The 16,729-nt window shown below is 42.4% G+C and overlaps 1 protein-coding gene across 2 annotated transcripts; it reads left to right on the forward strand.

Moving 5' to 3' along the window:
* The first annotated feature begins 4,809 nt into the window (after nt 1-4,809).
* LOC125537478 (mavicyanin) lies at nt 4,810-10,979 on the forward strand. Of its 2 annotated transcripts, XM_048700795.2 has the most exons (5): nt 6,635-7,112; nt 9,008-9,079; nt 9,169-9,264; nt 9,835-9,933; nt 10,770-10,979. In XM_048700795.2, the coding sequence occupies exons 1-5, from the start codon at nt 6,972-6,974 to the stop codon at nt 10,836-10,838; spliced, it is 477 nt and encodes a 158-aa protein (XP_048556752.2). In that variant the 5' UTR covers nt 6,635-6,971; the 3' UTR covers nt 10,839-10,979. The 2 variants fall into 2 exon arrangements, with proteins under 2 accessions (XP_087400137.1, XP_048556752.2); XM_087544011.1 differs by lacking the exon at nt 10,770-10,979 and adding an exon at nt 4,810-5,141 and having other exon boundaries at nt 5,249-9,079; nt 9,835-9,934.
* Nucleotides 10,980-16,729: the final 5,750 nt, after the last annotated feature.

A 16,729-nucleotide genomic window follows, 5' to 3' on the forward strand; every position in this document is an offset into this window, starting at 1 on the left:
ATTTTCTTCACGGGCGCTAGTTCTGAAATTCCACACCTTGGGTCATTTGATGACAAAGGGGGAGAAGTTTGAGTTAGTCTTCAAGCGGGTCTTTATATGGGTTGTTTTTGCTTAAGTTGCAACTCTTGAACTTTTATGTGCTCTTGCTGAGTTGTAACTTAATAACTCTTGGTCGTCTGACTCTTTTGCTTCATTTGATGCGCATGCTTAGATCTTAAATATATATTTGCTCATGCATGCACAATTTCGTCAGACACCCATTTTCATCATGCATTCATATTCTTTAAATATCCTATGATTGTGCAGGATTGGATTCCAAGATATAGGGGGAGATCTCCACAAATTCAACCTGCCATGTGCATTTGCAATAAAGCAAATTCCTCATATGAACATCTTTAGGGGGAGTTCCTCAATATCTTGTAACCAATTTATTCAAAACTCTGTACTTATACTTCAATTATTTTTACTCCCGTTGAAACCTAACCAATTTGTCATCAATCACCAAAAAGGGGGAGATTGTAAGTGCATCAAGCTCCCCCTTAGTGATTTTGGAGTATTGACAACAAATAGGTTCAGGAACTAATGAGTTTGTGAGTATACACAGGTGACAGAGTCACCGAAGATTTGGTTTAACACGTGGAAGACGACCCCTAAAAATGTATTTCTTCAAGTGAAGAAATTGGTGATTAAATTGGTATAGTCTTTGATGAAATTGATGTGAAGACTTTGTTTTCATAGTTTCTTTTCTTCTTCTTTGAGTCATAGGAAAAACCGTAATGTTAAAGGGGTTCTAGGTGAATCATATTTCACATTTCCAAGTGATGCTCAAACCTATACACGGAAGCCGCTTCGAGTGAAGCCTTTGGAAATCTCCAGTATAGCTGACGCATTTTCTAGCGACAGTGACGAAGTTCATCTGGTCACTGACGAATTTGGTCATGCTGAGGAGTTAGGAGTTCACTAGTGCGTTCTGCCTAAAAGTGAGGAAATTGAGTGCCCTGATGAATTTGAGAGTTCAAATTCCGACCGTTGTTGCGTCGCATGCCAGTTGTCAAGTGGATCCTTATCCTGACAACAGTCGAATCAGAGAAGGGAATTTATGACATTTCATGTCGGGTTGCCCCTGGCTATAAATAGTCGCCCCCACAACCACTTGGTTGTTGGCTGCTCCGAGAGAAACTGACACTTGTCATAAGAGAGCAACCCATCCTCTGACGACTTTGAGAGAATCCTAAGTGGGGAAAAACCCAGAGCCAAAGTGACTAAGCATCACTAAAGAGATTGATCTCTGTGATCTGATGCCTATTACCTTTGAAGACTGTCATTCTTCCAGATGGTTGGGCGTCAAGTTCTGAGTACACTAAGTGTCATTGTGGTGTGCCGGTGAACAAGTCTGTGAAAGTTTTGGAAGTCTACCTTGAAGAATTACCACGAGTGATTGGGCGAGAACTAAGTGACCTTAGCTCAAGAGGAATGCGGTGAGGACCGCGTGTCCTCTGAGTTGCGACTCAGTCACCTCAACCAGACGTACAGTTGATGTAGCAACCAGAACTGGACTACCAAATCCATAGTCTTGACTGAGCCTACCTGGTTTCAATTTCCTCAACCCTCTCTTACTTTATTCCACTGCTGAAGAATTTGTGATATGTTCTCTGACGACTTTGAACTGAAGTATTTCATTACGCTATCTTTCATTTCCCCAGTTCATTCTCTTCATGCATGTATGATTGTACGATTGCATGTTCTTCACTCTTATGTATCCTGGTTGAATGTACTCTGATTCTGTGATGACTTAGTTTCCCTTGTGTTTCTGTTTCTTCACTCTGATCTTCTTCAAATTCTTCAGAGCTTGACGAATCTCTAAAAATCTCCCATTCACCCCCCTCCTCTGGGAGTAAACCTGCGCTTTCAGTGGTGAACGTTGGGGTGCCGAAGGTTAGGCTTTCCCCTTACGGTAGGTTAGGCGCTGCCGTACTTGGCACGCCAACCGACTGAGAGAATTCTCGTCAGATCCCTCAGTAGGGGTCCAAGCGCAGCTGGAAGTCATGGACCGGAGGTCACACGAGGGGCTAATCCAGATTTGGGCCTCCGGAGAGTAATACCCTATGCCATGCTGGTTTTGATTATTCATAATGGAGGGATACCACGTGTGAGGGGTTACAATGGTGTATGAGATTGCTACCGAGAGTTCTCCTAGCTGAGGATAGATGATCAATGAGTATCCTAGACCTCCCTTTATATAGCCAGGAGAGGTCTAGGGTTTACACGTCAGATGCGATCTGGGGTGCTGCTGCCCTCTAGTCTTGGGCCTCAAGAAGGTCGTCTTAGCTCTTAGGGTTTGCACCGTGTCCTGGGCCTGTTGGGCCCCCTTGTGGTTGACGTGGCCGAGCTTCTTGGTGTTAGTCACCCGCGGTACAGGACCCGTCAATTCTCACTTAAGACACATGGTAAGTATGTGTACTACCTTGTTCCAAAAGCTTTATGTTGGATTACTATATTGCTTGCGGTATTAATGCTTACCAATTGATAAATCTGATATAAGCCTAAGAACAACACTGATAATCAATCCGGTGGAGACTTTCTTGAATGTACGTGTACTACAAAAAAAGATCATACATTGCGTCCGACTACACAAAAACAAATCGTAAGTACTGCCTAATTTGTAGGCTTTAAAGTATAGTCTAACCATAATTATGCAAACTATCAAACACTGCTCTAACAGTACTATCAATCATATTGCAGGATGAATCGAGGATCAAACATCCATCAAAACAGCTTGATACGACATCAATACCTGATGTAGAAATCATTGAGGAAAAGAGCTCCCCAAGCACGTTGCCTTCGAGCATGGGCGTCTCGTCCTCCTCAGGGAAGAATTCATCCTCTCGTGAACACATCCGTGAGCTAGAACACATCATTGCAACTCAGGAAGCAGATACAAAAAAGGAAAATGATATGTTTCATGAAGAGCTGAATGAAATATTTTTTCCTAGATAGTAGAAATTAAAGAACTCAAGAAGAAGCATCTAGAAGAGATTGAAGATTTCAAGATGGATCAGCAGAAGAAATCCACTGTCTTTGAAAAAAGATAAAGACATATGGAGGCAATGTTCAGTCACCTCTAAGGAAGTCCACACAGTCAGCACAAGACAACGTCCAAAAAACACTGATGGCCTCATGCTTATAGTCAACTTAATTTTCCTTTATCCGAGACAATGTCCTCTGCTTCTCCTTGTAAAAATGCCAGGTTTCACTTATAATGAAAGATTTGTTGCCAATGTTTCTCGTATTCCAGCAATTCAAATTTTGAATCTTTTTTCCTGAAAGTACAAATGAAATACACATTCGCTGGCAAAATTAATAATATATGAACTACAACTTTTTTCTACATCCTACGATAATTGTGACGTAAATGCATGTCGTCACCAATGTCTGGTCCCACATGTAAGCAACCACGTTAGCATCTTCTGGGCCCATATATCAGCAGCGTTGACCGGTCAAAACTAACGCCGACTTACTACTGACGGGACCGTCGGCGATAATGCCCACGGCGGACCCACATGAAAGAAGCCATGTCGGCAACTGCTGGGCCCACCTGTCAAAATCTTTGACCGGTCAAACCTGCGGACCGAACACTGGGGATGGATTATCGTCGTCAAAAAGATCTTAGGCGACAGATTGGGCTATCATAGGTGACATTCTGGGCCGTCACCGAAAACGGCAATTTTTTGGTTCGTCACCTAAAATGCAATCTTGCGTGGCGAAAAAATGATGCAGTACTTCTTTTTTATCACGGCGCTTCGGTAACGGTGGGGATGATGGCCGGAATACGTAACTGGTGTATTTTCCGTGATGAAAAACGGCTATATGTGACCCAAGTGAAACGTCGCAAAATATAACAAATTTTGTAATACAAGTATCCTGCTAGATGAATTACCTCAAAGTATTCCCTGTATTGTTGCTCCTCGAATTAATTAAACCCCTGTAAATAACTTACTAATCGGTAGATGTAGAGAGTTTAATGTTGAATTTTCATGTGTCATTGGTGTTTCCCTCTCCGTGAGTTGCAACTAGCAGGGTTTTTTTTCTGAAAAAGTTGCAATTAGGCGTTGCATTCTGAATTGGAAGGAGGAATAATTTATTCCACAACCACCAGTAGTTAGCTTATAAAAGCTCTTTGCTTCACTACAAAGGGAACTTGAAAGTCTTTGCTTATCAAATAAAAAATGCCCAATGATAAACTATGATACAAAGAAAGAAGGTTTTCTTTGTACCGACAATAAACCTAAAATGAACAATGATAGATGATGCACCCCACCCATACAAAGATCCCATAAACCATGCATCATACAAGTCCTGAGACCCCCCCTGCCATAAAGCACACAATGATTAGACCAAACAGCAATCACCCTGCAAAGAAATGAAATGCTATACCAGATTTAAACATTTAGCAATCTAGCAGCGACACGAATCAGGATTTTCGTTGTAAAATGAAGTGCATTCTTTAGCAAATAACACTGCAGAGTCGGGAGCTGAATTCACATGAGTTAGTTGATTAATGTACATTAGATCAGTGCTGCCCAGGTAGATTTATGTGCAGTTATGCAAGCTCTGGAGAATCATAATGGATGCATGGCTCTGCTGTACTTTGTATAGCAAGAAAAATTACCGCCAGATCTTACAGGCCAGGCAGATGAATCTCAGTGCAACTGTGCAAGCAATCCTTCAGACAGTGGTACAGTACAGCACCGTGACAGACAAGACGCCGACCGACGACGGTCCCCTTCTTCATCTTCACCTTGAGCCACCAACAACCTCACTCCCTCGCTCACTCCCCACCCGTAATATAGACTACTAGGAGCGAAGTCCAGCACACTCCTATCCCACATCCCAAGACAAGAAGCGCCTGGAGCTTGCCATGGCAGCCAATCCAGATCGGGAGGTGTGCCACCGGGCAGGGAGAGGAGGGAAGATGCTGCTGCCGGTGATGGCCGTCTTGGCGGCGGTGGTGCTGGCGTCGCTGCCGTCGGCGGCGGTGGCGACCAACTACACGGTGGGCGACGAGAAGGGGTGGAACCCCAAGGTGGACTACACCTCCTGGGTGAAGAAGCACCGCCCCTTCTACACGGGCGACTGGCTCCGTAAGCCCACACTTCACATTTCTCCTCCCTCCCGATCTGCTTCAGCCACGTACGCACCATTGATGGGGGAAGAAGCTAACTGAGCTTGGTTGGTTGGTTGGTGGCAGTGTTCGAGTACCAGAACGGGCGGTCGGACGTGGTGCAGGTGGACGAGGTCGGCTACGACAACTGCGACAAGGAGAGCGCCATCAGCAGCCACAGCAAGGGGACCAGCTACGCATTCCAGCTCAAGGAGGCCAAGGACTACTTCTTCATCTGCAGCTACGGCTACTGCTACTCCGGCATGAAGCTCGCCGTCACCGCCAAGAAGGGCCCCGCCTCTTCCTCCCCCGACTCCGGCTCGTCCTCCTCCTCCTCCTCGCCGGCCGCCAAGTCATCCTCCAAATCCGCCGCCTCCCCCCTCGCCGCCCGCAACGCCGCCCCCCTCGCCGCCGCCGTGGGCGCCGCCGCCATGCTACTCAGGATGCTCTGATCAGTTGATCTGGCTAGCGATTCCGTTCTCCGTTAAGTCCAGTTTGGCTCAGATCTTGTCAGATTTCCTCTTCTCTGTTAATTTATTCCCCCCCCCCCCCCCCCCCCCCTCCTCCTCGGTTAAGCTTAAACATTGGTTCTTGTGCGCTTGATTGTTCCATTTTCCCTTTTCTTTGTTTTGTCGATTTGATTCCGAATGGTGTCTGGTCGATGGTTGTAGCCGAGGTGTGAAAGATTACAAGTGTGAATTGAACAAGAACTCCCCGGGTGCTCTGGTTGATGATTTGTTGAATGATGTACGTATATTGTATTTGTGCCGTTGTGCGCGCATGTGATGGTCGAGGTAGCCCATGTGGCCATGCGTGGTTACAGTTAAGCAAGCTCTCGTACATCTCGCCTTTGCGTCTCCCCTACTCCACTGCCGCTCCTGCCCGGGTATGGTTTTCCCCCATGTCCACCTACTCTTTCTCTCTTTTGCTTTGAGGATGATGAAACTTCACATGCTACAGTACATATAGGCATTGCCTTCTCAGATGATTCATTTCCCTCTCTGAATTTCAATGTAGACCATGGAGTAGAATTTATTCGTATAGAAGGGAAAACAGACATACAGATTGCACTACATTTGGCGACGAAAATCCCTGATAGGTTGAGATGTATCCAAATCCAAACAGTAACGATTTTAGCTGAAACTTTTGCTACAGTGCGGTGAATGGGTGTGAATGGCTTTTGCAATGGACGAGCATTTCACGGCTACTAGTTACTCGCAGGAGGGGGTGGATCTCTATTCTCTCCGCGCACACCTCGCACTGAACATCGATCGAGTGCACTAACGCGCGCACGTTTGGTCAAGAAGAAAACGTATTCTCAGCGCACAAAATGAATGGCAACTTGTCTCCAACAACCATGTGGAGGTGGCCCGTGGTGCATTCCTGCCGGTTTCAGCTACCGACAACGACTATCTCTACTATTAAAGAAGGATCGAAGGTCGTGATGGTTCCACCTCCTTCTTCCCACCTACGACAACCATCTTCCCCCTCGCACGATCCTCACGTGAAAAAAATCTAGGGGAAAAAACCCATCGACCGAAAAACTCTCCCGTCGCGCGCGCGATGGCCATGATCGCACCACACCAAAAAAAGGCAGCTCAGCCCACGTGCGAGATTCATCCAACAGCCGACCCACTCGCGCACGTCCCACACCCCTATCTCCCCCAGCCCCCTCTCGATCCCATCTCTCTCCCAAATTTTTTTGGCAACGCCGGACTCCTCTTTCATCTCCCATGGCGACCATAGGAAAGGGTAGGTAGATCCATCTCGCCCACTTCTTCCTGCCGTCGTCATCGTCCTCGAGTCGACCATGCTAGCTTCCGCGGCCCGTCGTACTCATCGCAGGTGGCGGCGGCCATGGCAAGGGCTCGTTTGGAAGAGCAGGTGGCGTACAAGGTCGCGTCGAGGTCCAACGACTGGAATATCGGCTCCGCAGAGAACGCCGTCACAGGTGCGTCGATCTCAATTTTCTCCATTGCCGCTGTCTTCATTACCTGTGCGCGTAGCAGGTGTGCTCTCACACTCACGAATTTTCAGTACGCGATGGGTTCTTTCTAATTCAGATCTTGCTTGCCTTATCGTGATATCTTCTTTGCCATGGTAAGCACACTAGCACAGCATGGTTCGTTCACCCTCATAACTTTTGTTATGACATTATTAATGTTGTTCAGAAAGCAGTTTTAGTGAAGATCGAATGGTTTTTAGATTAAGTAGAAAATACAAGAGTACTCTTCTGTAGTGTATTGTTGTTCAACTGAGACATATGCAGTGGGTTTGATGGCCGCAGGATAATTAAAGCCAAGGTAAAGACTATACATTCACAATTCCTATAGTTATAAACAAGAAAAAAAAGATATAGGCAAGTACTATTGTTTTAGACGCCGGTAAAATGGACTAGAATTTCATGAGCTGTTTAGTCAGCATGCTACCGCTCATCGGTGGCGGAGGACCAAATTTTTTCGAGGTAGGGCAGCCGATACTACAACACGTGCGACTTCCTCGCTGCTGGCCTCTAGCGCCAGGGCATGCGCCTCCACCGTCCAGTTTGGCATCCGGTACCAGCACTCCTGCTGCCTGCTGCTAGCCGCTAGCCCGCCGGGGTTCGTGCGTGGCATGTGCCTGAGCTCGTGGTTTGTGTTCTGCTGTTCCTGTTCGTACCTTCGTGATGACTGGTCCGGTACATCGTGTGTGTGTGTCGTATGTGCAGCTATCAGGCAAGGGCATGACCCAAGTCACGGCCCAACATCAAAGAGAACTCTTCCTTTCAGTTACTTATTGCACCTGTCATCTGATCGAGCGTGTTTGCCGGAAATAAAGGTTCCGCCGGTGCTACCACTAATATCCTTGTACTGTAGTAACTTCAGTATTTCTCCCACTTTTTCTGCTACATGTGTAAATGTAGTTACAATTGAGAAAGCAAGAAATATTTGTTTTGTGAAAAAAAAATTGACATATCTTTGTTATCTGGATATCAAATTTATTGCAAATTATTGCTGAATGCATCTTCATTTGAGAAAATGTGGACGGCCATAGGAGAAACATAAACTTTGTCATATAAAGTTGGAAGTGTTTAACTGCTCAAACTTTCTACATTGCAAACAAATAAAGTGATGCAAGGTATTCAGATGTCTACGGTTGATGAGAATTTACATTGAGTTCAGCATTAAAGTATTTAATTGTTGCTTTTGTGATTGCTACTGTTTCATGGTTTCAGAAACATGTCTATTGTGGACTGTTTCATAGCTTATCTTTTCCAATCTGTTATCTACATATATCTACCTCATGTTAATGCACTATCAAAATTGTCTCATTAATTCTTGTCACTTTCTCAAGTAAAAATTATCCTTTGCCTGGCTTGCCCCTAATTATATAAACCCTGTCAGAATTCTAAATCTTATTTCATATGCAGAACTCAAAGAATTTCAAGAAAGATCATTGCTTCAAGGTGGCAGCGGCCACAACATAATTGACATCAAAACTAGATCTGGGTCCTACATATCCGGTCTTGCTCGGTTATATTTCTTTTTTCCATTCCGTTATATACCTACGTATATGATTGGTTTGCTACTACAGTACTAGCTACTAGCCAACAATATGTGTTTATGACTCTCATCAAGAGTGATTAATCATAGTAAATTATGTGCCAGCTTATGTGAGTCCAATCGATCTATCTTTTACTGGCATTACCCATTGTGTAGATTGGGATTATCTGCACCAACCTTCATAGACTCCCAAAACTATCCTAGGATTATCAGTTTCTCAAACAATTGAAGTTGCAGCCTATGTGAAATCTTTATTGCCTGATATGGTAGCACTAACTATTTTTCTTTATTTTATGAATCACAGTCTAAAGGCTCAAAAGCAGTTGACCATTACCTGTCACAGTATACAAGACACCTATCTAATATTGGGGAAAATGTATGTATTTTCTCAAGCAGCTATGTGGATATAGGTCTTGCTGAAAATTTGTAACTGATCTTGTAATCTTAACAATTGTTGTGGAACAGTCAGCTGATATGTTCATATGTGAATCATACACCCAATTAGCTACAATGCTTTCCAAGGCCAGTACCATACCAACATTGGAGCCAAAAGAGCATGTGGTAAGATCAAATGGTATCACCTTTCACATGACATTTTTTTTCATTCGAGTATGATTATCTGTGGATCTAGATTGGTTAAGTATGTGCTTGGTAGATTGGTCATTATTGAAACTACATAACATCGTTTTGTGCCTTTGCATTGCCCTTACTCTTGGAATGGCCTGACTTGATATTACCATTCTACTACTTTGCTTGTATTGTTGTCTTGTGTGCTCGTATTCTATAACATGGTCTTAAGAAGAGGAAGAGATTATGTTGCCAGAAAAAAAAAATCAATTTTCTTAATATGTAAAACCACATACAAAGCCAGAAATTGTTTCAAGAACTTCCCTACATTTGTAAGATGCTTCCAATAGTCACCGTTGATGATATAACCGCAAACTGCTACGGGAATCTGGTATCATACTGAGGTTGGATGATATTTAAATGACCATTTTTTCCTTTATATTGTTGATGATCTCTTAATGCACAATATCAGAATTTTATTTTTCGCCATCTTCACCTATTTCCTATTGTTTCTATTCAATGTACATTAATGCAAATTAATTCGAAGTAAATTATTCTTTGTAGCCAAATTGGACACATACATACGGTATGAAAATTTACGGAGAAGAGAAGGGCCCATCACTCCAGAGTCTAGGAAAGTTGGGTAACTGTAATCTTTTTATGGTACGTGATTTGATCTGGATCAAGTCTTGCAGTATTAAACGTGGAATTTTGATTCAGTTTTAGAACTTTTTTGTGTTTGAAAATAATTAAATAGGAATTGAAAATAAGCATCAGTTTGCTTAGGCACTTAATAATATTATTTTGCTAGCAAGGTATTCATTTCCATCTTTATATATTCTGTTGTCATGTTTTTTTCCTATTTATGCTGAACTGGACAACAGAATATATAAAGATGGAAAATATTGTGCTTCCCTATAGTTTTGTGTAGCAACGCAGTATGCGCGTGTTGGACTGTCCTATGGTGCCAATGGAGTCCCGCCGATGTTGTTCTTTACTTGGTGCACTTATAAAATGTTCTCCGAGCCTGACTTGAACAGTCCTGATATCATAATGGTGTTCCTTTGGTCTTTACAATTGGCTGATATTGTCTGCAAAGATTGAATGTAAATGAAGTTCTGATGTTGTGGTTTTGTTTGTAAGGATTATGCATAAAACAAGGGGCAAAGAAAACAAAATATATGTTGTTTAAAATTATTAATTGTTATCCATTTAAGTCTATAGTCTATCTGATAGCTTGGTTAAAAAGCATAAAAATGAGCAGTTGGTATTTTCACAACCATGGTTATGCTTGTTTGTATGCATTGAGCTGACCCAGAGTGCTCATACTATCATGGATGTTCTTGTGGAGCACTGGCAACTTGAAAAGTTCCAAACTTATGTTTCACCCTTAAAAGATGAAGGATATTCATCTATCCAAGTTTGACATGCTACTGTAAAAAAATGCCAAAACAATCAGTCTACCATATTTAGCTCATACTTCTTCGTACTTATTTCAGGAAAAATGCAAAACCAGTCAGCCATCAACCCTAACAGAGGGGCTAGCGCTCTTTATCTCTAATGCATAATCCTTTTATTTGGCGTTGTTGCCATGCCGCTATAGCTGGTGTTTTGCTGTTCTCCTTTTCCTGTAACCAGTTGTACTTGGTTTTCTCTATCCTCATATCAATGAAAATGCAGCGTTGATTATGTTTCATCAAGAAAATGTACTCCCTCCGTTCTGAGCGCTTCAAGTAGATCTTAGTTAATACTCCCTCCGATCTATAAGAAGGTTTGAACTAAAAGCACGACACTTATTATGAATCATAGGGAGTACAAGATAATCAGATAGATACATGTCCTATGCGTATGCCATGTCCAACTATATTATTCTATAAGTACATTTGAAGCGAAATCAAATTTATTGTTTTTGGAATATTACATGTCTATATTTCATATATATGTGTGATCTTTGACATGCCTTATGTCTACACTATATGAGATGATGAAAAGCATAAGGAGCCGTGGCAACGCACGGGCAGTCAACTATGCTGCGTAGATGCGCTAGCGATGTTCCTCTTTTCTGGGTCAAAGTTGGTGGTGCCTAAGGATTAGTTTTTCCTTTTTTTCCTTTTCTTTTGAACTGATAAAAAATTAGGGCATGTACAATGGTTGATAGGACATTCTTATCTTAATTGTGCCACGTAACCTATAGTTTGGCAAAAAAAAGATGTACAATGGGTAGTCTCTTAATTTTATCTCTAGTTCCGCAAAATGTGGTAAGAGATTTGTTGGTAAGAGATCATCTTTTAAATAAGAGAAAACAAAGCATTTTCTTTGGTTTATCTTTCCTCCACCTCATCATCTGCCCTATGTGACACTAATAAGATAGCATGATTGAACATGTCTTTAGTTTGTTGAAGCTGATATGAATGTAAGCTTGCAAAGGATCACTTTTTCCTTTTCTTTTTTTGAACTGGCAAACGATTTTCTTTTTAGAAGAGGCAAAGGATGATGTGAACGTTTACTTCTGCTATTGTCTTTCAGCCCAATATCGAAGAGAGGCGAGTAGTATGCTGGACATAGGCGAAATCATTAATTGAGGAGTATTCGTTGCAAAAATCAGTCCAACTCCCTAGGTTGCGACAAATGACGTATATGCAGCGTCTCATTTGTCGCAACCTAAGAGTTTTTCCTTTTTTCGTAGATTTGTTTATTCAAAACATTTTATCTTTCAAACCGTGCGTCCAAATCTCAAACCACTTTTATCGTTGGATTCCTCGCGTCGAGATCTTCAAAACTAGATCCATGTTGATAGGTTTTGACGAACTTTTTTTCACGAAAAAACCAGCCAAAAAACTGGACAAAAAATCAAATCGGGTGCACGGGTTTTTTCCCTTTTCGAAAGAGGCACGCCCGTGCCTCTCACAAAATCACAACAGTGCCTCTCGCGGAAGCAAAATCGTGACTCTCGCGAAAGGAAAAAAGAAAAAAGAAAATACATTTTTTTCGTTTTCGAGAAGGCACGGCCGTGACTCTCGCAAAAGCACGCCCGTGTCTCTCGCAAAAGCAAAACCGTGACTCTCGCGAAAGGAAAAAAACAGAAAACATGTTTTTTTCCGTTTTCGAGAGGCATGACCGTGACTCTCGCGAAAGCACACCCGTGCCTCACGCGAAAGCAAAACCGTGACTCTCGCGAAAGGAAAAAAAACAGAAAACGTTTTTTTTCGTTTCCGAGAGGCACGGCCGTGACTCTCGCGAAAGCACAACCGTACCTCTTGCGGAAGCAAAACCGTGACTCTCGCGAAGGAAAAAAAAACAAAAAACATGTTTTTTCTCCGTTTCCGAGAAGCACGGCCATGACTCTTGCGAAGCAAAACCGTGCCTCTCGCAGAAGCAAAACCGTGACTCTCTCAAAAGAAAAAAAACGCTTTTTTGTGGAAAAAAATTTCGATTTTTTTTCGAAAAGCTAAGGAAGACCGGTGAAAAACTAAAACATTGAAAAAACCCGAAAACCCATTTAAATGGCCGAAAATGCGTGCGGAAAAATAAAAAAAATCTGGAGGGAGAACCCAGAGCGCGACACGTGGCGAATTGCTAAGAGCGCGCCAAGTGGCGCTGGTCGTTGCGAGGCTCCCGAAGAAGCACTCGTTAACTAGTGGCTCCCGGACTTTGAACCCGCAAAATAAAAATGAAAAAGTCTGCTGGACTTTGAGGCACTGGATGGAGCTTGTGAACTCTAGCCTATTATAAGCCCATTAAGAAGTGAAGGGGGCCATCTAAGTTGTTCTTCCACCGGATTCTCAAAAAAAAGTTGTTCTTCGACCCCTCAAAAAAAGTTTCTATGTTGTTCTCCGTGTGATTCAGGTTACTCCTCTCGTTAGCATAAGCTCACAACCAAAGCCCAACTCGTCATTTTTCAAAGTATTTCTTGAGATCATTCTGAAAAAATTGTATTTCCTCAAATGAAAATGTTCTAAAGAAGGGGTTTCTTGAAATTATTTTCAGAGAAACAAGTTATGCGAGATGGCATGAAATTTGTATCTTTCTCACATTTTTCTTCTAGATTTATAATACCATGGTTTTTCAAATTTTACCATACTTCAAATCTATAGCTCTCATGGAATTCAAGGATTGGGAGCGTTTTAAATTTTGGACGACAATAACGAGCCGGCCTCCCCTCAAGAAGGCCACCCAAGCGAACAAACATTCCCTACAGGAGGCTCGTTTGAGCAAACGAACATTCCATATAGGAGGCTCGTTTGAGCGAACGCATCATGAGAGAGTGTTTCCACAAAAAATCACAGTCAGCGAACGCTCAGAAATTGCCATGCTATAACAGATATATATGCCATGAAAGAAAGAATAACCATGCTAGCAAAAAATGTCAGGAATTTTCATGTTGCACCAGAGTAAATTGCCATGTGTTCGGTGATTTTCCATGATGCAACATAGAGAATTGCAAGCTAAAAGGGAAAAATTCACTCACATGTTCAAGAATTTGCCATGCTACATAGAGGAGCTGTCATACATGCTTCTAAGTAATTGGCATACTACATCATATGGTGCCATTGCTATACATGGGGTCATTCCCTCTGGATGGTGTATGAGAGCAAACATTTGTGTCGTTCCCTCGGGAGCGTGCATATGACCGAACATGAATTGCCATGTGTGTCGCTTTGAGATTCACACACGAGAGTTGGACGTACTAGAGAGCTAGCGTTCCTTAGAAAAAACACTCCTAGAGAATGTCAGCACAATAGCTTTTCGGTAAATTTTATGTCATGTTCGGTTTTTCGCACTTGACAAACAGATAATTTTTTAATCATTGTTGTGTTGATTGTAATCATTTTTATACCAACTAAAGATACAATCATGTCTCGTGGTGAATTAGAGAGTGCCTTGACACCATAACCTAGAGCCTGGCTCGGACAATGAAATTGTGGTTGAAATAACTCTAATCCCAAAAATTGATCACCATGAACACAATATATTAAGCTCATTTGATGGTTAAGTGCAAACAAATTGGCTATGATACATGACACCGAAGACATTTGTCACATTCGTATCCCCTCTAAATCAATGGATGACTGCATTGCTTGGCAGTATGAACAATCTAGGTTGTTCTCTAAAAATATAGGCTCACCATTCAGCTAAAAGAGAGAGATAACTCCCCAACATCGAGCTCATCGAACCAAGCAAATGACATAAGCATATGAGATGTTATCTGGAAATCCATGGCGCCACTAAGGGTTAAGCCCTTCACTTGGAAGGTTGAAATTGGCTCAATAGCAACTAAGAAAAACAAGAAGACAATAACATTGGAAATTAGTGAAGTTTGCTCAATATGTGGTAATGGTACTGAGAATTAATTTCATGTAGTGGTAGAATGCATAAAGTCTTAGGCTTTATGTTAGGAATTAATAGAGATTTGGCACCTTTCCTCTGGAAACGCCTTTCGATATACTAGAATAAACTGGCTGCAATGCTTGTTGGCACCTTGCTCGGAGGAGATTTAGATACATTATAATTGAGCACTTTTCCTGCCCTCTCAGACCATTACCATTTTTAGCCGTTGGATCATCACTCTTAGGCTTTGTAGGCCGTCCGATCTGCTCTTAATTGCACCCAAATCTTGAGTTCAGGCTTCCTGATGAGCGCTAACCTTCTCGGCCCGCTACTCTAGTCACTTTTTTTTGACTTCTCAAGTAACATTCGGCCTAATCAAAAATGCTACACCTACGAAGACCTATGTAGCTGCTACGTAAACTTCCGTCTAATCTATACATGCCCCCCTGATTTTCAGGTGGGGTGGGCCTAATCCTCTTCTTTAATCCAATCAAATAGCCCCACGTCAAATCGATTCGAAACCTTACGTAGACCATTACGTGGATGTAGCATTGCTGCGGCCTAATAGGCCTTTAGAAGCCTCCCTTACGGGCCTGTAACAGTCCCCTACGTGGCTTTTCCTAAAAAACGTGAAGTCGTCGTTTCGGGCATATCCTATTTAGCGCCACATGCGCCGGAATTAGTTCATTTTGCAAACCGGTGCCTGCAGCGGTGCTAGGCAGGCCGGCCCGTTTAGAATCGGATTCGCCCCCATCCCGTGGTCATCTAAGTCTTTCCCCCGCCCCCTATTTCTTTTGTTTTCCCGTGGCGTCCTCTGTTTCCTCCTCTGCTTCTCCCCCAACGACTTCTCTGCTTCCCCGAAGCCTGAGTTCGAATCTCAGGCGAATCTCAGGCGAATCAGGCGGATCGACGAGGGAGCGCATCGATGAACCCTAATCCGACTGCTTCTTCTGTGTTCTTCTTCCTCCGTCGCGTGATGGATTCATCTGGTTCGTTCTTCTTCTAACCCTAATCCCCCTCAGGTCTTCGGTTAGGGTTTGTGTTTTTCGTGGTGCTCGTTCTTTTGTGTTGTTGTTTGTTTAAGCGTGGATCTGGCCGTGTGCAATGATGGATGGTGTCTCTGGTATCTAGGGTTTGGGGTAGAAAATTTCGCCCCTTATTTTAGATCTTCTGTTTGCATGTCTATAAATGTATCATGTTCATGCGTGCAAATCCATCTCATGTGACGGATGGCATCTCCCTGTGTTGGCCCGTGTCCCTCTGCCATCTGTCTAACTGAATCTGCTGTATGATTTATTGTCTTGTTGCATCTGAATTCATCTCCCCTTTTGTTGTTCTGTCTGTTTTGTGCCCATCAGCATGCATAACATAGTTGAAATTTACTAGGGGTTTTGTGATTATTAGGAAGATGTTGGCTCTGAGTATTAATCTTGTGGGATTGGAGAATGGTTCTTCATGTATTGGAGTATAACTCAATAGTAGATTGTGGAGTGTATTGTAATAATTTCGAGGGTATAGTGCATTTTTGTCTTAGTTAGTGAACTTCAACTTGAGACATTTAGTTTGTCATGGTTTGTTGACAAATTCTCCTTAGCACGTTTCTATTTGTTAGTTCACACTTATGTCTGGTTCTAATCATAGTTTTTGCACATCTGTATGCGACAGTCTCTATATTTTCATTCGTTCTTTTTGTTGACACTTGTCCAGTAATATGTCATATAGTCCATACCACGAGGTATTTGGTAATGTCCATAGCTATGTCTTCATCTAATACTAATAAGCTATGCCTAATTTAACTGGACACATATCGCTTTTGTGAATGCCTAGGTGCTGTACTTCGCATGATTTTGTTTAGTCAAGTTTTGATGTTTCATTGTTCCAGAAAGGGTTCTTGTATAATAATATAATGTTTTTATAGTACTATATATACCATTTTTGTAGTTAGTGCATGGTGCATGTAAAGTTGTCAAGTTCCAACATGTTAGCTTACGAGAGAATGATCAGCTAATTTCTAGAAGAAGCAATTTTCAATTTCAATTTCTGTAGTGGTACTATAGTGCCTTATATAGGAAAAAGAACATAGAAAAAGATAACAGAAAATGCCCGCTCAAATCTTTATATATAGAATCAG

Source organism: Triticum urartu, chromosome 2A (genome assembly GCF_056163025.1).
Source record: "Triticum urartu cultivar PI428250 chromosome 2A, HENAU_Tu73, whole genome shotgun sequence".
Classification (NCBI taxonomy): Eukaryota; Viridiplantae; Streptophyta; class Magnoliopsida; order Poales; family Poaceae; genus Triticum; species Triticum urartu.